This window comes from Magnolia sinica, chromosome 2 (assembly GCF_029962835.1).
Source record: "Magnolia sinica isolate HGM2019 chromosome 2, MsV1, whole genome shotgun sequence".
NCBI classification, from domain to species: Eukaryota; Viridiplantae; Streptophyta; class Magnoliopsida; order Magnoliales; family Magnoliaceae; genus Magnolia; species Magnolia sinica.
The window spans coordinates 137,995,775-138,020,050 of NC_080574.1; the positions used below are offsets into that span (position 1 = coordinate 137,995,775).

A 24,276-nucleotide genomic window follows, 5' to 3' on the forward strand; every position below is an offset into this window, starting at 1 on the left:
CGTAACAAAAAATATTGATGTCCCTATTTGGATTCAAGATTTTTACACCAATGCCATAAAAAAGTACATTGATTACAAATTCCTTTACCAATCTCCTGAATACATTTGCATTTGATCAACAATTCCCATGTTTGGTTAGGTTGAGGTAAAATCATAACGAGGACACTTTGTGTTTACATTACTGGATAATTGGAGAAACAAACAGGCCCTAAAATAAAAGCCAAATTATCTAGGCACATGAGAAGGAGAGAATGAAAAGATGATCGATCCATAAATTGTACTTAGTTGAAGTTTTGAAGGAACAAGTCCGGAGGCTTTGAGGCCCAGTTTCTTGGTCTCCAGCTAGCCTTGGGGAGGTCTGATAATGTAAATCAAGCCCCCAATAACAGTCAAAGCCCTAAATCGACAGGACAAGCTAGCCCATGTATAGCCCCTATTCATGCCATTCACGGCTCTGATATCTCACACACTTGCTAAGTCGACACATCCACCAGTGTCAAGAAAAACTGCATGGAAGGTAAATATTTCTTTATAGGGATGGCAATGGCAAGGGATTGGGGTTGGGTCAGCCTGATCCACCAACTCAACTCACCAAATTCATTGCCAAGCCTGACCCAAAAACAGACCTTAAGCCTCCGACAAAATATTTCTTTTTAGGGGCCGCAGCGGGTCTCAGGTCAGTCCAATCCATGATCAAGGCCTGAGCCCAACCCATGATCCAAAATGAGACGAACAGACCACCTATTAGCATAACTTCATCCTAAACATCCTGTCCATTAGATCGTGACAGACTCAAAACACCCAGTGGTCAATGAAGGCACACGAAAGCAGCACAAAAATGGCAGATCGGTGAGCTTTGACAACCAGTGTCCTACATGATGCAATACATATAAATCTATTGTGTTGTCATTTTTCTTGGGTTCTCAGAAAAAGAATGATACATATAGAAGCTTACCCTATTTATTCAAAAGATTTAAAAAATTAATAATAAAACAATCAAATACCAGAATCTCAAGCTTCAACAGGTGAAATCCAAAAAAAAAAAGGCAGAATGCAACAACGCACCATATTTTATTGTTCCATTACAATCAGCAGTTTACTACTGGATCTAATATCCAAAACTGCCATTTGATATTTTCAAAAAATGATTTTTAATTCTCGACAAAAGAGGGGTAAATAATCTTTCTGGGTATATGCAAAAACCCTTACAAACCACTATCACATTAACAAAGACAAGCAAAACAAAAAGAAGAATTAAGCAAATGTACCTCAGGAGAGCTTTTGGCTGAACATACCAATGACAAGGATGATAATCGGCGTTGTTTTGAAACTTTGGGGCAACGTGCATAGGTAGACAGGTGACGAGAAGGGAGAGATGGAAGTGTGAATCAGATGAGCCTCAGTTCATATTCACCGGCCATTGTAATGTACCTTACCCAAGGAAGAGCCTGATATCCACTCTTCTCAATGATTTTCAGATATCTCACCTACAAATGTAAACATGATGATTGTTAACAAATGATGTTTATCATTCTCTAAAACCCAGCTACTTATCAGAAGCTTAAGTCTTAAGATAGATTTGTCAAAGTGATTTGGCGGAAGTTTCATCAAACTTCTCCTTTGTCACTCCCGAGTCCCAACAGAATTTGTTTTTCAAGTAGTTCTGTTCAGATGCATGGAACTTTGAGTTCTAGGAAAGATATACTCTCACAGAACTTCATTTAATGGAAGAAGAGTTCACTATTAGTCTGGCACATTCTGGAGTTCCATAAACCTAGAGCTATGGTATTCAGATGACAAGTTCTGGGATCTCATCGTAAAATGCTAGAGAAATGGAAGAAGAGTTCACCATTCGTCTGGCACATTCTGGAGTTCCATAAACCTAGAGCTATGGTATTCGGATGACAAGTTCTGGGAGCTCATCGTAAAATGCTAGAGAAATGCAAGGCAGTTAGCTTGAGGAAAGACCTATGTAGATGCACGCCATGCATCATCTACAGACTACAGCCCAAACTCCATGCAAGTCTCTTACATGGACGAAAGATCCAAAGCTCTTTTGAACAAACTCAAGTTCTTTAGGGAATCTCATAACTCTAAGAACTCGAGTTCCAATCGAAATACGAATGCAGACATGTCTGGAGCAGCAGAATCTTTTTTCTGTTTTGGTCTCTTTCTGTTTTGGTTGATTGGGAGAATTTGAAAAGGAGGCCGAAAAAGGACACCCAAGCAGAAGACACCACATCATAGATTCCCTGATTAGGCAATCAGTCTGCAATTAGAATAGGCTTTCCATGGGAATGCCAAATGCTCTGAGGGTGTACAGCAGCAATAAATGTTGGACATGATTGCAAAAAATCCACCATTTACCATTGAACACCCGAATCTTCAAAACCCACACGTATACGAAGAAAGATGCTTTAACAACACGCTATGTTCTCGAAAAGAAATCTTCGATGGCGTGCCTCTTATATTCCTTAATTGATATCCAGGAAACCAATAGCATAACTGAACTCTAATTTATCAGTATAAAACAGAAACACAATAAAATACAACATGCAAAATGCAATAATATGAAATGCAGAACATTGGTAAGTGAATGAACTCCTCTAACATGTTTAAATACAATGAAGAGAGAGGATCAGCATCATTTACATTACGTAGGTTGTCAAGGATTCAATACACATACACACAGTATTTGGGTCTCTGGATAATGCAGGGACATTTTGACAATGGGCTCGAGTGGGGTGGCCTGTGGGATGTAAGAGCACACTCGGGGGTGGATGGCCCGTGTGAGGTGAGACTCATGTGAAGTGGGGCCCACCGGGGGTGGGTGTTCCAGCCGAGGGCCTGACCTAGGCTACGAGACTCCTCACCGGGGGTGATTAATGTAGGGGCATTCTCACACCGGTCTTGAGTGGGGTGTCTTGTGGGATGAGGGCGCACACTCAGGGTGGGCGGCCCGTTGGAGGGAGGTGGCGCATGGGAGGTGAGACCCATGTGATGTGGGGCCCACGAGAGAGGTTTGGCCAATGATCTAACCCATGGGAAGTGGAGCCTGGGCTATGAGACAAGGGGATTGATTTGTCATGCTATATTAGTTTGAGCTTTTAGAGCAAGTGGTTAGTTGGACCTCGTCTCTTGGCCTTTGCTATTAGTGCAGCATACATTGAAAGTTACACTTGTTGGGTAATCCTAGCCACAGGTTGGAGAAATCTTGAAGGTTACAAATGGCGAGCTTGAGAAAATTCCACGCAAAGGTTGAGATTCAATGGGCAAAAATCCTCCAATCATGGTAAGGATCATCTAAACAATGTGGTTTTTGCATTTGGCTTGTCCACAGTGGGGCATAGGATGAACAGTCTGGATCTAATATTTGTATTCATAGTGGACGGCCACTTACTGCTTCATAACTTATCTAATGGTGTTTAGCATTGGATTCATCCTCAACAAAGATTTACTAATTACAGTCGATGATCCCAGAGCGTGCAACCCAGGCATTTACGATTGTATTTACATTGGAGGAACCATATGATACACTCACATCTTACATCTTCCCACAGCATACATGGGCTTCAAATTCTGATAAGTGGGGCAGTGGGGCCTATGGTTCGGTAATCCAGAACATTGCTCCGTTGAATCCCACCATGGATGGGGAATACCCCGAGAAGAAATACCAGATTAGTGATCAATATTAAGACCTTTTTCAGTTGAACGTGGACCATTGATAAGGGATGGGGAATGACCCGAGAAGAAATACCAGATTAGTGATCAATATTAAGACCTTTTTCAGTTGAACGTGGACCATTGTTAAGGGATGGGGAATGCCCCGAGAAGAAATACCAAATTAGTGACCGATATTAAGACCTTTTTCAGTTGAACGTGGAGCATTGTTCTTACCAAGGTGTCCCGTATCGGTATCGGTTGGCGTAACGGTGATCTCCAAAACCGATACGGATACGGGGTCGTAACGGCGATACGGGGGCGTAACGGCCCGTAACGGCGTAAAATTTTTTTTTTGCCAAAAAAATATAAAAAAATATGTATTAAATCCGGAATATTCTAAGCATTCCAAATATGCATTCATTTATAAATTGGAACATGTTTATGGTGGTGTAACGGTCCACTCTTTGGTGAGAAGCTGTATCGGACTGTCTGATTAATTTTTAAACCAAGTAACCTGAATTTTGACTACAAAATGTATATATTTAATTTTCTAAATATCTAATTTATATACTTACCAATTTAATATCTTTCTCCTAGTAGTTCTTTAAAAAAATGAAATTAAATTTAGGTAGATGGCGTTGCCAATTTCGGTCTGACTTGGAGGACCAATCAATGCCCCAAATTAGCCTCAAATTCATGCAATTTATTGTCATTATCCCACTTGTGTATTAGTGGACATTTATTGGATAGTGAATCATGAAAAAAACCAAAAGGCCCTATTTTAAAAAATAAGAGTACACCGAATAACAATTAAAAACTATTCAAATAATTTGATTTTGGCATTGTGAGTTAGCAATTGCAGTTTATAATTTAATTAGTAAATTTTAAGTTAATATGTCTTTGGTACAATTTTTTATGGCCTCAAATTAGGTGAGACTTGGATGGTGAAGTGTAGCACACATGTCAAATTTTTTTGGGCCCCATGCATGATGAATGTGTTATATCTAAACCGTCCATTCATTTGACGAGATTGTCTTAAGACCTGACACGAAAAATAATACAGATCTAATTATCAAGTGGACCACACTGCAAAAAGCAATGGGGGATTGAACGTCTACCATTGAAAACTTTTTTGGGCTCACATGACTTTTAGATCAATATAAAATTTGTTTTTCCTCTTCACTCGGGTCTTTTTGACCTTATGAGCAGATTGGATGGAAAATAAATGTTACGGTGGGCCTACAAATTGTTTAACGGTGAAAATCATCACCTCCGCTGCTATTTTTGGTGTGGTCCGGACGATCTTTGGATACGATTCATTTTTTAAGTAATGCTATAAAATAATATTTAAAAATAGATGAACGGTGTGGATATAATAAATACATCACGGTGGAGCCTATAAAACTTTGATCTCCTTTGAGCCGTTCGTACAACTCGGAGCTCGAGGAGTGTCAGCGCTCGTCTCAGCGTGACACGTAACGACAGCAGCTTCGCTGCCCAAAAAAAAAAAAAAAAACAGAGGGAAGGAGAGAGGGAAACCGAAAAGAAAAAAGAGGGAAAGAAGAGAAGAAAAAAGAGGGAAAGAGGGAAAGAACAGAGAGGGAGAGAGAGAGAGAGAGAAGAAGAAGAAGGAGGAGGAGGAGGAGGCCGCAGCCGCAGCCGCAGTCGCAGCAGGACCGCAGCCGCAGCCGCAGCCGCAGCTGCAGTCGCAGCGTCGTAGCAGGCCGAGAAGAGGAAGAAGAAGAAGAAGAAGAAGAAGAAGAGGAAAAGAAAGGAAAATGTTAGGGTTTTTTTATTTTTTTATTTTATTTTATTTTTTCGAAGGCCCGTAACAGCCGTTACGGGTCAGTAACGGCCGTTACGCCCGTAACGTGCCCGTAACGGCCGTTACGTGTACAAAAAAACGACTCGGCCGATACAGCCCCGTATCGCGTAACGGGTACCACCGTTACCGTTACGTATCGGCCGTTACGGCCGATACGTAACCGTTTTGGGACACCCTGGTTCTTACCTTATTAACCTTCTATCTTTAGGCTGCAAAATCAGAAGGTTAACATTGTACTACCAAGGATATTTTTGAGGCATAGTCTATCTGAGGTGGTACACAAACAGACCAATGGACAGGAAGAATGTCTGACCCACTTGTCAGAACTGAAAATCCATGCACATACCTTGCACAGATGGAGACCACGTCTCACACAAGAACATCTATAAATTCCTTTCAGAGACAAACACTTGTGTTAGTGACAGCATACCTGTATTCCAGAGACGGTAAAATACGGAATTTCAAACTTCACTCTGATTGGAGCCTTCTTCTCAGGCATCCCTTCCTCAGCAGTTATACTTGGTAGACTAAATTCCGCCCTCAGCATATACTCCTATATCAATTTGAAAAATATGTCAAGACCACGATCAATCTGCACAATTTATAGCTATACTACACAATGCGAACCGGAAAGAGAGAAGGATTTTGTACTGAAGCTCACACCTTTCCACCAGGAAAAGATTTTATTTTCCAAAGCAATGCATCATTTTCAGGTGCATATGAAGCAGAGCCCATTGAAGTCCGAATATTGGGGTTAGTAGCATCTGAAGGTACAGGCACCTGAATTTCAACATTTGTTGCGGTGCTGCATTGAGAGAGCAACTAATGAGTGAACACTCACAATCAACTCTCCCGTATCACAGTAAGAAGCACGAACTCAGCTTAGAAAGTCACTGACCAACTACAAAACAAAGAACTGTTGAAAAAAAAAAAAGCACCTGCGCTCCTTGAATTGACTCCTTGCTTTTACCATGAGCTCTATCCGACTTCTCGAATGCCTTTCAACTTGAGCTTCTACCCAGACAAGAGGCTTTACCTGAAAAATGCACATGCAATGAGTTTCTGATAGTGACTGAAGTTCTGGCAACAGATTAACAGATAGAAGCATTAACCGATAGACAATGAATAAAGGAAGAGGCAAACCTGGGTACTGAGTCTGTATGTCATCAGATCAAAAGACCCATCGGGTGGTATGAAGGATATTGTCCTATCATTTTCAAAACGGGCCAATCGCACACACCTAGACCAGAAGTAGCTGTCAGAATGCCAAGTACTAATAGTATAACAGATACTGATTCAGAAGAAAGTAATAGCAGGTCCCATCATTGGTAAATATAAACTTCATGAGCAACCAGAAGATGACGACTGGAAAAGCTTTAGCCACGTACTGATGAAACTTGATATCATCTAGATCAATGGCTTTTCCCTTTGTTGATCGTCCTTGAGCCTCCAAAAGTACTCTGTCATTTAGACCAAGTTTACACTCAGGCATACCACTGGAACAAAAAATGAATGATTAGCCCCTTCTTTCCAGTTTATGCCTAGGCAAAAAGCACATGCACGAATCTGGAAAGCAAAAAATGATATTTCCCTCAAATCCTTCTTTCACCACCTAACTATTTGTATGGTTTAATAAGAAGGGAAAGGAGATTAAGAACTTCCCTTAAAAGATTAGCAGCCTTTGCTGCATTAACATCAGGAGCCAAACCCAAAACAGGACCCTTGACTTTTCTAATATCTCTTGCACCGAAGAGCTCTCGTTTCAAGAGCAGCCATTCCGATCCCCTCAGATAGACCAAAACAAAGCTATACTAGATTTCCTTACCAGACCCCCATGCCAAGCCCATAGGACTTCGAGATTTTGGCATCACCCAATCAGTATGAAAAATACAAGTGCTCCTATACTTTAATAGCAAAGGGGCAATGAATGAAGAGGTGATCAATCATCTCCGTGTTCTCCATACACGTTAGACAAGTATTAGGAAGGAGGCTAAGGATCTCCATTGAAGATTGTCAATAATAAAAGTTGATGCAGGATTACTAACCACTTTCTCTAAAAGCTCAAACTACTAGAGCATGGTGAATTAATCCCTTTATTTCATAGCCCAGACCCCACATCCCATGGGTTAGGTCCCCGGCGTGGGCCCCGCATTACATGGGTTTCGCCTCACACAGTCCGACCACCCCCGAGTGTACCCCTGCATTAATCACCCCCGATGAGGAGTCTCGAAAACGAGACCTCCCACTTTGATACCACTTTGATACATGACAACTAACCACTTTCTCTAAAAGCTCAAACTGCTAGAGTGCGGCAAATCAATCCCTTTATCTCATAGTCCAGGCCCCACATCCCATGGGTTAGGTCCTCGGCCGAACCCCCCTTGTGGGCCCTACATCACATGAGTTTCGCCTCACACGGGCCACCCACCTCACACGGGGACCGCCCACCTCGAGTGTGCCCCTGCATTAAAAACTCTTTCTTCCCACTAGCCAAATGAAGATTGCAACTTCGGGGGGGCCATTGTAAAACCAACGATGAAATGATGAGGACAAGGGTTATAAAGTGACTCGCCAATCAATTGAAATTTGACCGAACAAAAACTGCCCGAGAGAAGCGCAATCCAAATCATTGAGTCCTCTTCTTGAGATAAGGAGCTATACTCTTCTAGCAATCCAGTAATCCAACGAACTTTACAATCTCCTCATCCGCATCATTTCTCCAGCAAGGAGGATTCTACACAATGGAACCACTGGAAAAAGAATAATAGCATACTACAGTTATGAACTAAATTTGAAATGAGGTGAGCCACACTTGGAAAAAGATCCTAAAGCTTCCAATCTTTACACCAAACATCCACCCAGAAACGGATACAATGCCCATTCCCAAGTGAAAAAAGACCTCTACGGAACATGTCCTATCCACACTATCACTTTCCAAAGAGTAGAGGCTTAGTAGAGAGAGCTCTTCATATACCAACCTCACACTTGCATTCCATACTTGCTTGCAATTAGCTCCCTCCATAATCTTCTCGATTCGGTTTTAAATCTCCAATGCTATTTCCCAAGGAGCTAAGTTCATGGATCCCAAGTTTCTTAAGCCAGCTCCACTTGCAGCAATCGGTTTACACACCTCTTCCCATCTGAGGAGATGAAACTTCCTTTCATCCTTGGGCCCTTTCCAAAAAAAATAAAAAATAAAAAATCTTCTCAGCTTTTGTCATCCATCCAACATCAATTTAGGGCATTTGACAAGAGACAAAATACACGGCCATATTAAAGAAAGCCACTTTAATGAGAGTCAACCGACATTCCAAGGATAGATATTGACACTTCCAACTCAATAACTTTCCCTCGATTCTTTCAATTACCTTTTCCTAAAGGTGTTTTGTTGGCTACCCAATCCATAGGGGCGGTCCTAGATATGTCGAGGGGAACATCCGCGATAAATCCTCATCAATCGCATGAACTCCCAACATTTCATTTTTCCCCACATTAATCCTTAATCTTCATCAACAGCTGCTACTTAGTCACGCTTGCCCAAATTGTCTGGGACATCAGATGTACAAGGAACCTCTATGATAGCGAAATCACGGAATTTATGGACCTACAAGACTGCATATCCAAGACCATGCCCCAACAAAACCTGTCCGACAGTCTCGTTTGGAAGATAGACAAATCAGGCTCCTTCTCTATCAAATCCCTCTATTCCTAGATCTACCCAGCATTGCCCTCATCCTTCGCAGTTTCCCCATTCATATGGAAATACCCAGCTTCCCCCAAATTCATCTGTTTTGGTTGCTGGTGGGCCGAAATAGAATCCTTACCATAGAAAATCTACGAAAGAGGGGAATGCAGATCGTTAACGTTTGTCTTTGTTGCATGCAAGAGGCCGAGTCAGTGAATCACCTTTTGGTTCATTGCTCTTTTATTTCTCAAATCTGGACAGATTTTTGTCAGTGGTTCTCGATCAGTTGGTGCATTCTAGATACGGCTTCCAATCTTCTTTTGTCCTGGCATGGTCTCAACCTAGGAAAAAATAGATCCATCATCTGGCGAATGGCAATTCTAGCAATCCGGTGGTCTGTTTGGGAAGAAATGAACGAAAGATGCTTCAACGATATTTCTTCTTTAGTTAGGGCAGTGGGGTCCAGGGCTAAAAGAATGTTGTTCGAGTGGGCATACAATGTAAAGGATGTAAAAAATTATGATCTTAGTTTTCTAGGTTGTTAGGGGCTTTCTGCTATCTCAGCAGATCTGTCCCTCTTTCCTGTTTTCTGTTTTTCTTTGTTTTCCTGTTTTTCTCCTGTTTTCTGTTTAATGAATTTCAGTTCGTTGCTTTTATATATATAAAAAAATCCTTAACCTTGAAACTACTTCAAAGCATATAATGATTTTCCAAAAGTGATCCATTGAAACCACATCCGCATAATAAAACAGAAGATTATCATCTGCATACTAAAACCACTAATTAAATCCCATCATTGGACACCTTGAAACCACTAATTAAACCATTCTCCTCCCCTTTATGAAGCATCTTACCAATTCCCTCCCCAATTACAACAAAGAGATAAGGAGCTAGAGGATCCCCCTATCTACGATCCCTGGACGCCTTGAAGAAACCTTCTGGCAACCCATTTACCAAGATAGAAAAGGAGGTGGATTGCATGCATGACCAAATCCAACTCTTCCACTTTCGACCACACCCCAATCTTTCAAGCCTATACTCTTAAGAATTCCCAATCCACATTATTGTAAGCCTTTTCAAAGTCAAGCTTGCAAACTATCTCACTTTTTTACTCCCTATTTCTGGAATCGATGCATTCGTGAGCGGTACGGACACTATCCAAAATCTTACTTGCAAAAAAGGCTACCTGATTCTTGAGAAAAATCTTCAAGAGAACCCTTCAAAATCTTGAGGCTCGACTTTGGTAAGAATTTTATAAGGGCCTCCGATTAGACAAATGGGCCTGGAGTCTTTTAATTGTTCCGCCCCCTAGATTTTAAGAATTAGAGCTATAAATGATGCCACGAGATCATTTGGTAGACAACTTCGCTAGAAGAACTCTAAAATAAATCCCATTAGATCTCTTTTGATCGATTGACAAAATTTGTGCAACAAAAACATTGAAAAACCATCAAGTTCTAGGGCCTCGTCTCCACACATTGAATCTAGGATGGCTTTAACTTCTTCCTCTAATATCCACTCTTCGAGAGAAGTTGCGTCCTCGCTCTTCCACTAATCACGAGTTAACTTCTTGTAGAGTTAAACGATAGAAGCACATATCTGCCCCTTATTTGAAGTCCTCAACCCATCCACAAGCAAGATGCTAATCCTATTTCCATAGGCCTGAGCACTAGGTACTTTGTGAAAAAAAAAAGAGAGTATTTTTATCCTTCTTTAAGCCACATTACACATGATCTCTGAGGCCACCTGATTTCCTCTTCTTTTGAGTGATTAGCATAACTCACAAATAAGGCTGCTCTCTTATCTCTTTCTTTCGCCGATAAAGAGTTGGCCTCCTCTAACAAGTCCAAATCATGAATCTCCTTCGACATTTTATCAAATTCTACCTCCCGAGCACCGAGCACATCCTTCTTCCAAGCTTTAATCTAATCTTTCATAAACTTGAGTTTTCAAGTTATTCTAAACCCGACAAATCCCTCTACTACATAGGAGGCCCACCAATCAACTACAAGCTGCTCAAAACCATCAATTTCCATACAAGCTAACCTGAACCTAAAAGGCTTTGGGCTCCAATTCTCTTCAGCCACCTCCAGCACGATTGAGCGATGATCGAAAGTGGGCCTCAACGGGCCATGCTAACTTACCATCGTAATTTCTCAAGCCTGATCACAGATGCCACAAATCTATTGGGCAATGAGAGAATGGCATCTTCTTGACAGTTGGACCATGTGTATTTTGCACCCCCTAAGGGGAGATTGACCAAGTTGTGCCAAGCCACCTTCACTTTCTTTTTTATGTTTTGATTTGTGTTCAACTAAGGCCCACTTGGCTAAATTTCAACAATCAACAGGTCAAACCAACAGAAAACATTCTTATCAAAGAATGGTCCGATACACCATTATATGCATGTCCAAAAGACAAAAGAAAAAAGAAAAATGAAGAAGATAGATTCTTGAATATATCATTTATCTCTTTCTTCATGGTATTTTTCTTAACTCTTTCACTTATAAAAATAATTGACCGATATGGGCTGATACGGTCTGATACCAATATGCAGTGCCGATACACCCCCTGTTACTAATATTCAGAACCAAAGTTGAAATTATGCATGAGATATGGGACGGGGAGGAGCATTTTTGTATGTAAGATACAATCCAATGGATAAGCAAACAAATGAAATAATTATATGCTGTGTTTATTTGCATATCCACATTTATTTATGTTTTCTTCCAAGTTGTGAAAACATTCCCTATAAATTCTTTGTCATAATAATGTCTGGAAATAATATTTTTAACAATCCATAAAAAGAATCGCCTCAAAAAAAAAATCCGGCAAAATAGTGAAAAGATCTGAATGAGTTTGAGCAAAAAACTGCACATAGAAAGAACAATGCACCTCAAATAGGTTCTCATCTTTAATGCCCCAACAACATCTGACCGAATAATTTGCCCATTGCTGTTGACAAGCATATTTACACTTTCTACCACGTCCAAGAACACCTAAGAAAACAAGAAAGAACATCCCAAAAGATATCATGTAGTGGAAAAATCCAAATTAGAAAACAGATTAGATATAACCTACTTCATTTTTCTTGTACCGTATCCCTTCACTGCGCCACGACACTGCATTAGTTACAGCCATAGGTGGTCGCTGGGTAACTTCCATCCTGTACGCATCCGTCTTGATAAACTCGCTAAGAATCTTTGCTTCGGTATATTGAGGGTAACCAAAGTCCATCATTTCATCAAGTAACTCATACTGCCAAAACCACGTGGCATAAGAATGGCCTCATCCAAAAACTACAACGAACAAAAATATCACCAACATTTTCATTCTGTAAATGGTGTTTCTGCTTTGGCATTGCCATCCTCATAAATTAGATAAAAAATCAAGTGATTTTAGTAACACCACTTAGAGATGTTATTAATATCTGCATAAATTAAGAGCAGGTGAAAACAAAGTTCAATAATTCCCCTTACCACAACAACAAAATTGTCTCTTAGAGATTCCTCCTCTAGCTCTTCAAAATAATGCTTAAAGACCTACCAATAGAATTATCCATCAGACCAAAGAAAACCCATTTAAATATTTTTCTTTCCATATTTCTCTCAATTTGAAGAATCTTTCATCTGGAAGCTACATTGAGAGCAAAGACCTCAAGCAACAAAGAAAACTCACATCAACAACTCGATGCAGAAAGAGAAGAAGGCTTGCAGCGTTGCAGTTCTGCCGTGATGCAATCATCAAGTACACATTATTGTGTTGTATGAACATGTAGGTGATGCCATTATCATACACCACCGGATCCTGAGACTCTGGATCGCCCTGCCACAGATTAAAAGATATTACATTTTCCTCTTTATATTTACAGCAACCTGAATGTAACCAGTCAAACCAAAGCTTGCAAAAGTTTCTTAACTAATAATAACAACAACAATAATAATAATATGTTTTGAAACATAGATCTGCCAAAATTGTACTGTATCAGACCGAAAATTTCATCTAAATGATGGAGGAAACAGATTCAAACTTGTGGAAAAAGAAATGTTGAGAAAAATAAGCAGAAAATGACGAAATAAACAAGATCTTGTTCTGAAAACACCGAATGAAGCAGACAAAACTCGAAATAGACCAAAATTCGATACCTGAAGCCACAATAAATAAATAAAAACTGACAAAATTGCACTGGATCAGATCACAATTTTATTTAAAAGATGACAAGGCCTAGATTCAATACCAAAACTTCAAGCATCAAGATAAAATTTTCACGCATAAAGCACCTAAAATAAAATGCTGCGTGTTGAAATATACAGAAATCAAAAGAAATCACACCAAAAATCACCAGATCCAAACTGGAACCGTGGAGATACAGTATCGAAAATCTCAAAAAAAAAAAAAAAAAAAAAAAAAACCAAAATGAGGAAAAAATCATCAAGAAAACGCCGGATCAAATGCCACCATTCGAAATGAAACAGATTCAAGATAACATGCTGCCTAAATGCGCCAGGTTCACACCACAAGCTGCAGAAAAATCGGTCCAAAAAGCTTAAAAGACAAGGAAAATTCATCCAGAAAACACCGGAATAAGTGCCGGGCATCAAAATCAAAGAGAATTCAGATCAGAACGCTGAGATTCACAGAACTCATTCAAACCGACCAAATTCAATCCAATTTCATCCCCAATCCATAGAAAAACGCAAACAAGAAAGAGAAAAGATCTCACCTCCTTCTCGATAAGCTTCGTAAAGAACCGCTCCGCCTGCAGCGCTGAGACATCGCCGCGGTAATCCCTCCAGACGAGAACCCGACCCTTGATGTCGAGGAGGAAGAGCGCCGATGCAGCACCGGCCATGGATTTCTAGGATTTTGGCGATGACAGAGAGAGATCAGATCGAGAAGCGGATCTGGTTAGGGTTTTGACAGGGAGAAGGGATTTCTAGCTACTGTCGGAGGCATTTCTGAGATTTGGAGGTTTTTGGAGAAGGATTTTCGTGGGAAATGAAGGTTCTGAAGACTGTTTGCCTACTTTTACAAGGAGCTATTTGATAGTCTGGCTGCGTATGACGCTTGATACGCAGGCACTTAGAAATGGTACACGTGGCATATATTAAATAAAATTAAACCGACTAAATTGTGGAAAACTAACAATGTTTGAAAAAAATCCTAACCTCTGATTTGTGGACACTTGAGATATGACCATCCGATATTTTCATTACATCCGTCCAATAAATGTACATAAATCTGATGCTTAGATGTTTAAATAAACGTAATTTTAAGTAGGTGATGCATCTAAACTGGTGCACATCATTTGGATAATATATATGATACGTGTATAATTATAAAGTAATTTCTAAGTCCCTGCGTATCATCCATTTCCAGAGTATGAAAGGGTTTTCTTCCCATAGAGGGGGAGAAGGCCGATTAGGTGCGGCCCTTAGAATGGGGCACACCTTGTTGCATGTACTCTGTATCCACGCCGTCCATCCGTTTTTCCATATACTTTTAAGGTTGTGAACGCAAAAATGAAGCAGATCCAAATCTCAAGTGGATCATATATAGGAAACAGTATTGATTGACCATTAATGGGCCACATAAAGTTTTGGATCAAGCAGATATTTGTTCTATCCCTCAATTCAGGTTTATGTGACCTTATTAACAGGTCGGATGGCAAGGAAATATTGCGAAAACCTTATTGTGGGCCATAGGAAAATTTTAATGGTAGGGTGTTTAATCACCACTTTTTCCTATTGTATGGTTCACCTGAGAATTAGATCTTCTTCATTTTTGAGATCATAGCCTAAAATAGTATGTAGAAAAAAAAAATGGACGGCGTGGATATAGAATACATCCATCAAGGTGGCCCCCACAGTAAAGGCCGCACCGTCTTGGTGAGGCCGGGGCGGCACCGGATCCGCTGAAGCTGGGGAAATTAGTTTTCCGACGTTTACCCAAAAAAATAAAATAAAAAGGAAACGAGTTTTCAATCTTCGCCGTGTCTGAATTTCAAACGCGCTCGAGAGTCCGTCTGAGCAAACGTGACCACACGGGTCAGTATTTTTTTTTTTTTTTTTCACGCACACACACCCCATGCACTCACGCTAGTGGAATTTCACCACCTATGGGTGCTCGAACGCTTGTCAGTATGCGCGTGTATGGGATATCCGAGCATTCCATGAGGTGGGCCACAACTACATGTTTTAATTAAACACTGAGGCGAAGTGGACAACAGTGTATAACAAAATGGATGTCGATAACAAAATTTTCTAGCCATCCATTTGTCTTGCGCCATGTGGTGGGCCAGAGGAATAAAGCTGCCTGATTTAGAAGGGAAGATCTTAACGCTGGCCCACCCAATGAAAAGCTTGGATCTTGCTCACGTGTGCCGTATTGTCCCCTTTCCATGCCTTTTCCTTTCGCAGCACACGTGGCACAAAAGCTATTAGACTGTTAATCTAGTGGCCCACCCTTTGGAGGACGCAAATTGCGTACTAACTCAGTTATAGCATACCGTGTAAACTTCGTGGGGTGCACTGTGATGCGTGTGTCTTATCCAGGCCGTCCATCCATTTTACCAGCTTACATTAGGGCATGAGCGTAAAATTGAATCATAACATACAAAATTTAAGTGGACCCATCCATGAGGTGGCCCAGCAGTCTATGACCGGGCGTGTTAGCCACCTGTACTGTGAGGAGGAAACTACACCTGTACTGTGAGGAGGAAACTATGGAACTTTTATGCGGCGACTTGGACATTATAATAAGAGTTTGTTTTTCCTACATTGGGACAGAGAATAGCCAGCGTATTTCGCCTAATGGGACCCCCTCGTTGAGATAATCCGATGATCCAAACTGTCCATGTTTGGGATACTGCTCTGTAAAGGAGTAAGAAACTCAAAACGAGCGGATGATTCTGGTCATCACCTATGTGTAGATGAGTCTAGAATATTATAGAGAATTTTCAATAGCTTGCATTCAACTCCAAATTCAAAGGTCATGATAATTGTAATTGGCTTATTTGTAACATTGGGAAGATGGACGGCTATAATCGTTATACCATCTCTTCATGTGGGCCCAAGGGGCGTCACATGCATGTTTATCCTGGTCACCAGGAAAACAAACTCAGGGTTACACTGTGACATGCACGGGCTCTCTTTTAGTGTTGTGTTTTTTTAGATAAAAATAAATTTTAAAAATAAAATTTATTTTTAAAAAGTAAATAAATATATTAATTATTTAAACTTTTCATAAATAGTCTATATAGCCAGTTGGTAAGAAAATGGGTTTTTGCTTATGCAACCAGGGTTCAAATCCCCTCGAGGACGGTTTGCACCGTCCGTGCACGCACGTGTGTGGCGTGGGCTGTAGGGCTGCTTGGGTACTTTATTAGGCGCACTTAGCACTTCGCATCGTCGCAGTGAGCAAAAAGATAGTCTTTTTGGCACATAGTTTAAACTTTTTGGGCTATGGTACAACTAGAATTGAACAAGGGTTTATCCTGATGATTTTATGACCTTTGATGATTAAGAGTAATTGTGACATGATTGTACATATGATACCTATGCGATGTGTCTCTTATGTGGATTCAGTTTTTCCTGTTGGATAACTGCTCTTGTCTAAATGGGTACAGAAATAACTGTCACATGACATAGAGTCATGTCCTTTGATGGAAAGACAATTATTTGTTGTGAATGTGTATGGATTTCTTGAAGAGGCTCCTTAGCACCTCTTCAGGAAGAAATCCATAACCTTTCATTTGATATAAATCTTAGATACTATAATTCAGAAGTATAGACTCTTAATTCTTAACATTATATCATCTTCTATGCAATTATTCTCGATCTAATCTCTTACTGATCGTCTTAAGTTATATCGGTGTCAAAACTAGAGATCTATTTAACACTTAAATGTGCAAATTCTCGTGTTGAAAATTGGATTGAGAGTTCATTGTATCCTGAAGACAATTTGCAGATTTTCTTCGTTTGCACTTGCTAGAATTTTCAGAAAAATGGCAGCAAATCTGTTTTGAGAAATCGACTATTCAAGTCGAGCCTTAAACCCGATAAATCTGATCGTTTTCTTTTATCCTCTATTGTGTATTGGATTTCTAACATTCAAGACAGATTTAACTCTAGTCACAATGGAGACGATTCATTCCATTCAAGTTATGAACCAAGACTTTGTACGACTAGATCGTTTCGACGGTCAATTCTTCTCAAGATGACAGCAGAAGATACTTTTCTTTCTGACAACTCTGAAGTTATCTTACATCCTAGATGATGATCTGCCTTCTCTGACCGAGCCAAAAGACGATGACTCAGAACAAGTGAAGGCAGAACGGAAGAAAAGGAAGGAAGACGATTTTCTATGCAAAGGTCATATCTTAAACGTCCTCTCTAATTCCATCTATAACTCATATCATAAAATATCCTCTGCTACAGATCTGTGGACAAAATTAGATGAAAGATATAAAAATGAAGAGATCAGTACTCAAAAATTTCTGATCGACAATTATGTCCACTTTAAGTTTAAAAATGATTAGCCAATTCTCTCCCAAGTAACCGAACTATAGAATTTGATTGATGAATTGAAGATTGGTGGTATAGATCTTTCTGAAGAATTCTTAGTTAGTGTAGTAATTGCAAAATTACCCTCATCATGGTTTGATTATAAAAAGAAACTGAAACATGATGAGAGGAAGTAGACTCTTGAAGGGCTTCAACGACATCTTCGTATAGAAGAAGAGTCCAGAAACTGAGATAATAAAGAAAATGCTTCGAAAAATCATTCCAAAGAAAATATAATAGAAGATGACAAGCCAAATTTTCAGAACTCCAAATCTATTCCCCCAAAGAAAGATATAGAGTTTAAGAAAAAAAGAAAAGAAAAAGGGCAAGTGTCACTTCTGCAATAAGGCAAGACAGTACATAAAGGAATGTCGACACAGGAAGAAGCAACTGAAAGCTCAGGCTAATATGGCAGAAGACCAACATGTAGCAATAGTTACTGAAGGTAACACTGTAATATCCAATGGTGGATGGTGGCTAGATACTGGTGCAACCATTCACATATCGAAGGACCGAAACATCTTCAAGACTTATGAAGGTATTACAACTAGACAAGAAGTGTAGATGGGTAGTAACGTTCATGCGAAAGTTGTTGGAAAAAGAATAGTCGAGCTTCAATTTACATCAGGCAAAAGACTGACATAATAAATGTTTTGCTTGTACCTGACATGTCTAAAAATCTAGTGTCAGGCGATCTTTTCAATAAGAGAGGATTCAAAATAGTGATTGAGTCTGATAAGTTGGTTATCACCAAGAATGGTATGTTTGTAGGCAAAGGATATTCATGTAATGGTATGATTAAACTGAATATTAATAATAATAATGATGTTTCCATTTATATAGCGGATTCTATATCTTTATGGCATGCTAGAATAGGTCATGTTAATTATCATTTAATGAAAAGAATGATAATCCTAGGACTTATACCAAAACATTAAATACAACAAGAAGGGAGATTTGATGTGTATGCCCATTCTAAAATAATCAAAAAACTATTTGCGACTGGCATGAGAAAATCACAACCCATGTAGTTAATTCATTCTGATATCTATGATTTAAATAATACCTTAACTCGTCGAAGAAAAATGTATTTTATTATATTTATCGATGACTTCACTAGATTTTTTTGTGCATACTTAATAAAATGTAAAGATGAAGCCTTTGAAAAGTTTAAACTTTATAAGGCCGAAGTAGAAAATCAGTTGAATGTAAAGATTAAAGCCCTTAGAAGTGATAGAGGAGGTGAATACTCTTCTAATGAATTCAATGAATTCTGTGAACCAAATGGTATAATCCATGAATTAACGGCACCTTACATACCTCAACAAAATGGCCTAGCGGAATGCAAAAACAGGATATTAGTTAAGATGATCAACTGTATGATATCAAATTCTAGATTACCACTGAATTTGTGGAGGGAAGCATTATTAACAGCAAACTGTATTTTAAATGTTATCCCACACAAAAAATTGAATATCTCCCCATATGAATTATGGAAAAAGAAGAAATCATATCTTCATTACTTTAAAGTGTGGGGAAGTATAGCAGAAGTCAGGATTATTGATTCTAAGAGAGTAAAATTAGGTCCTAAAGGAATCAAGTGTGCCTTTGTGAGTTATGGGATTAATAGTCCCATATATAAATTCCTGGTTCTAGAACAAACTTCTTTTGCTGACAAAAACATGATTATAGAGTCTAGGGATGCTGTATTTTTTGAAAATACAGTATACAAAGACTATATAAATACTTAATACAAAAAGGCAGGTTGATGAAAATATAATAGAACCAATGAACAAAGAGCTTAACAACTTTCATGATAAATCTAATACTCATCTAGAAGGAAATGAACCAAGGAGATCGAAAAGGACAAGAAAAAAAATATTTGTTAGCCCAGATTTCTATATGTTCCTTATACAATGGGATAAAAATGAAATAAGAAATGAGATTACTCTACCACTAAGTATTGAAAGTGATCCATCAACACTTAGTGAAGCTCTCCCATCTCTTGATGTACAGTTTTAGAAGGAAGCCATTGACGATGAAATGGATTTCATAGTCTCCAATAACACATGGTATTTGGTTGATCTTCCACCAGGTTCAAAAGCCTATAGGATGTAAATGGATTTTTAAAAGAAAGTTCAATCCTAATGGAACCATAAATAAGTTTAAAGTTCGATTGGTAACCAAAAGATTTAGATAAAAAGAAAGTATCGATTTTTTTGATACATATGCTCCTGTTGCTCGAATATCTACCATTAAGACTTTAATTGTTTTTCAACAATTCATCACCTAGTAATCCATCAAATGGACGTCAAAACGACATTATTAAATGGTGATCTAAATGAGGAAGTTTATATGAAACAACCTAAAGGGTTTGTTCAACCCGGGCAAGAGAAGAAAGTATGTAAACTGGTTAAATTTCTCTATGGGCTCAAGCAAGTTCCTAAACAATGGCATGAGAAGTTTGATCAAGTAGTACAATCTAATGGTTTTAAGGTAAACCAAGCAGATAAGTACATATATATTAAATGTCAAATCATTATTTGCCTATACGTAGATGATATGCTAATATTTGGACCAAATGAGGATGGTGTGAAAGAAACTAAAAAGTTTCTAAGTACCAACTTCGACATGAAGGAGATGGGCAAAGCCGATGTAATATTAGGTATTAAGATTTATAATCTTAATGATGGAATAGCCTTAACACAATCTCATTATATAGAGAAAGTATTAAAGAAGTTTAATCATTATGATGATAAACCGGTTTCAACCCCATTTGATCCAAGTATTAAATTGGTTAAAAATACTGGTAGATGTAAAGCACAACAAGATTATGTAAGTGTTGTTGGAAGTTTAATGCATGCAATAAATTACACTAGACCCGATATAACATTCACAGTAGGAATGCTAAGCAGGTATACCAGTAATCCAGGACAAGTACACTGAATGTGATTTCCATAGTTTTAAAGTATTTAAGAGGAATCATAGACTATGGATTGCATTATAAATCATATCCTGCTGTACTTGAAGGGTACAGCGATGTAAGCTGGAATGCAGATAGCATGGAATCTAAATCTACAAGTGGCTGAATATTCACTCTTGGAGGAGGAGCAATATCATGGGCATTTAAAAAACAAACGTGCATATCTCACTTTACAATGGAAAGTGAGTTTATTGCACTTCGCGCTACTTGTAAAGAAGGTGAATGGCTAAGATACCTACTGATGAAAATTTCATATTGGCCAAAACCTACTCTTGCCATATTTGTCTTTTGTGATAATCAGGCTACTCTTTGTTGTGCTATGAGTAAGACTTATAATGGTAAGTTTAGAAATGTAGGTGTAAGGCATAACCTTGTTAAATGATTGCTCAGAAATGGAGTAATCGTAGTGGAATATGTTAAATTCATCTTGAACTTAGCAGATCCCTTGACAAAAGGTTTATCAAGAGATAAGATAAGAAGAACCACTAAAGGAATGAGACTAAGATCCATAAAGATGTAACTTTCACTCTTGATGGCAACCCTACCTATGTTTTAAAATATAGACTAAGTTCAAAGGGACAAACAATTCAAGTATATGATTGAAATATACACTAGAAAAAAAAATTGAGTCTCATTCCTAAAAGTCTAGTGTTTGGTTTTTGCATTTCATAAGTGGCTGAGTACTAATTCTTAATAGATCTATAAGCAGACTTTGCTGAGATGAAGCAGAATCATCTTTGATAGATTTACCTATATGAGTAGAGAAGTGAGGCCGCTTTTGAAGAGATTGGGATCGTCTCTAGAATACTCATGAAATAAGGATACGCATAAGGGCAGAAATGTGCGAACTTTTCGATCTCCAGTTATATATGCATAGATGTGTGTTATGTGTCCGGTGAGTCAAATAAGGTCCTTAGTTCAAGACTAATGGGTCACTAAGTACCTGACATAACTTTGATACATATACACTAAAATAAAGGTTCAAATCCAAAAGATACCTTTACTTATGCACTTATTTATACTGATATGTGATTCGTTATAAAATCTGAATTTATTTTTGAAATTGTGGGAGATTGTTGTGTTTTTTAAAATAAAAATAAATTTTAAAAATAAAAGTTATTTTTAGAAAGTAAATAAATATATTAATTATTTAAACTTTTCATAAATAGTGTGTATAGCCGTCGGTAAGAGAAAGGGTTTTTGCTTATGCAACCAGGTTTCAAATCTCCTCAAGGACGGTGCGACGCACCGTTCGCGCACGCGCGGGCGGCGTGGCCTGTAGGGATGCTTGGGCGCTTTAATAGGTGCACCACGTGCGCATCATCGCAAGGAGCTAAGAGAGCCTTAGTCTTTTTGGCACTCGGTTCAAATTTTTTGGGCTATGGCACCCTAATGTTTTATTACCTTTTTTGTTAATTGAGAGTAATTGTACATGATTGTACATGTGGCACCTATGCCATGTGTCGCTTATGTGTATACAGTTTTTCCTATTGGATAACTGCTTCTGTCTGAATGGGTACAAAAATAACTGCCATGGGACAATGAGTTATGTCCTTTCATGGAAGGCAATTATTTGCTGTGAATGGGTATAAATTTCTTGAAGAGGCACTTTAGCATCTCTTCAGGAAGAAATCCATAACCTTTCAGTTGATATAAATCCTGGATACTATAATTTAGAAGTATAGACTCTTAATTCTTAATATTATATTATCTTCTGTGCGATTACTCTCAATCTATTCTCTTACTGAGTTTTTTCTGATCGTCTTAAGGCATATCGGTGTCAAAACTAGAGATCTGTTCAACATTTAAATGTGTAAATTTTCGTGTTGAAAATTGGATTGAGAGTTCATTGTATCCTGAAGACAATTTGCAGATTTCCTTCGTTTGCACTTGCTGGAATTTCCAGAACAAGGATAGCAAATCTATCTTGAGAAATCGACTATTCAAGTCGAGCCTTGAACACGATAGATCTGATCGTTTTTTTCTATCATTCGTTGTGTATTGGATTTCTAACACATAGCATGTGCGTGACATCCCGTCCGTTGGGAGCTGATCATGTCAGGGAGTGAGGATAAAAACTCAAGTGTGTCAGAACAAGTGGGGATGTGAACTAGTATTGAGCTTTATTTAGGCTCACAAAAGCTTTGGATTTGGCTGATATTTGTTTCTTCCCTTCTGAACGGTTGAGATAGCAATGAACATTAAAGTGGGTCTATCGAGGCTCTAGCGTGTCCAAGCAGGGCCTCTTTTATGACCCATCATGATGTATAGGTTATATCCATTCTGTCCATCTATTTATCTTGATCATTTTAGAGCACGAGCCTAAAAATAAGGCAAATACAATGCTCAAGTGGACCACACAAAGGTGATTGAACATCCGCTATTAAAAGCTAACCGGAAGCCGCATAAGTTTTAATCAAGCTAATGTTTGTGTTTCCCTTTTTAATCCAAGTATATATAACCTTATGACCAGACTGGATGTCAAATAAACTGCGGGCCCTAAGAAAAAGGTGGGCGGTGATAAGTTGTTATCACCATGGCCTTCATATGATGCGGTGCACCTAAGCCTTTGATCTGCCCAGTTTTTTTTTGGCTCACATCTTAAATGATTTAGACAAATGAATGGAAGGAGTGGATAAAGCCTCTACATGATAATAAGCTATACACAGCCACTAAGACCGATTCTGTATAGGATTCTGAAATTGCGTCCTAATATAAGTGGTGATTGCACACGTGTGTCCACGGGACGTGATTTGGTGGGAATTGATTGGGCTAAGTCCCACTATACTCCGCCTAACAACTTTCTAACATATTTTGTGTGGGCTATCTTTGACAGCAGTAATAGTATGTAGCTTAATAAAATCCCACCATATCAAATCATAACCAATATCCATGGTGGCAGGGGCGCCACACAATCTATCTCTAATCTGAGCAGCCTAAATGATGGATGGCCTAGATGTTCAACGGACATCACAGTGGGCCCCACAATTTAATTGGTCCTTGTAAGTTTTTGAGGGCAGAACACATAGTCGATACCATACTTGTTTAGACCGAGCTATTTTCTGACCGGACATGTTAGAATTTGATTGGACAATAAAAAATAATGTATGATTTTCATCCCAACAACTTTCAAACATGTTTTGTATCAGTGCCAATTCTAATAGCGGTTTGTCAATCCAATCAAACATTAAGTCATCAGGGAATTCATTCCAGGCAGAAGCGGGACCCAATTTATGTCCCTATTGCAATGACTGTCGAGTGAGATCATCCACTCGACAGGTGGGCCAAATGTGCTTGACCAACATCAATGGTTAGAGAAAAGAGTGATAAGTTGTTTGTGTTCACATACACTGCCAACACCTTATGAGCCAGCCCGGGCCTGATTTTTGAGCCGGGCATGCCGGGGGCCCATCAATGAATGGTGTAGATCTTACCAATGCATCATGAACCGGCTCTTCAAGCTACCGTTCTGCAAATTGCCTCAACTAGTGATCCTCACCGTCCATACAGCTGCTAAAATGTGGACCATTACTTCTGATTAACTGTCATATGGATC

The 24,276-nt window shown here is 38.9% G+C and overlaps 1 protein-coding gene across 1 annotated transcript; it reads right to left on the reverse strand.

Annotated features, from left to right (window-relative positions):
- Positions 1–1,052: 1,052 nt before the first annotated feature.
- Positions 1,053–14,185, reverse strand: LOC131237892 (AP-1 complex subunit mu-2). Its single transcript, XM_058235939.1, has 11 exons — positions 13,897–14,185; positions 12,852–12,998; positions 12,653–12,715; positions 12,255–12,431; positions 12,069–12,172; positions 6,877–6,984; positions 6,632–6,728; positions 6,427–6,524; positions 6,152–6,293; positions 5,919–6,041; positions 1,053–1,487 (listed from the first exon to the last, which is right to left on the reverse strand). Exons 1-11 carry the CDS (start codon positions 14,023–14,025, stop codon positions 1,389–1,391), a joined length of 1,287 nt encoding a protein of 428 aa, XP_058091922.1. The 5' UTR covers positions 14,026–14,185; the 3' UTR covers positions 1,053–1,388.
- Positions 14,186–24,276: the final 10,091 nt, after the last annotated feature.

Excerpts from the sequence above, each read along its gene's own strand:
- LOC131237892 (XM_058235939.1), bottom strand. The coding sequence starts at position 14,025 with ATGGCCGGTGCTGCATCGGCGCTCTTCCTCCTCGACATCAAGGGTCGG. Across the intron at positions 6,294-6,426 it reads AGTCAATTCAAGGAGCGCAG|CACCGCAACAAATGTTGAAA; the intron begins GTGCTTTTTTTT and ends CTCTCAATGCAG. Across the intron at positions 6,042-6,151 it reads AATCTTTTCCTGGTGGAAAG|GAGTATATGCTGAGGGCGGA; the intron begins GTGTGAGCTTCA and ends AAATTGATATAG.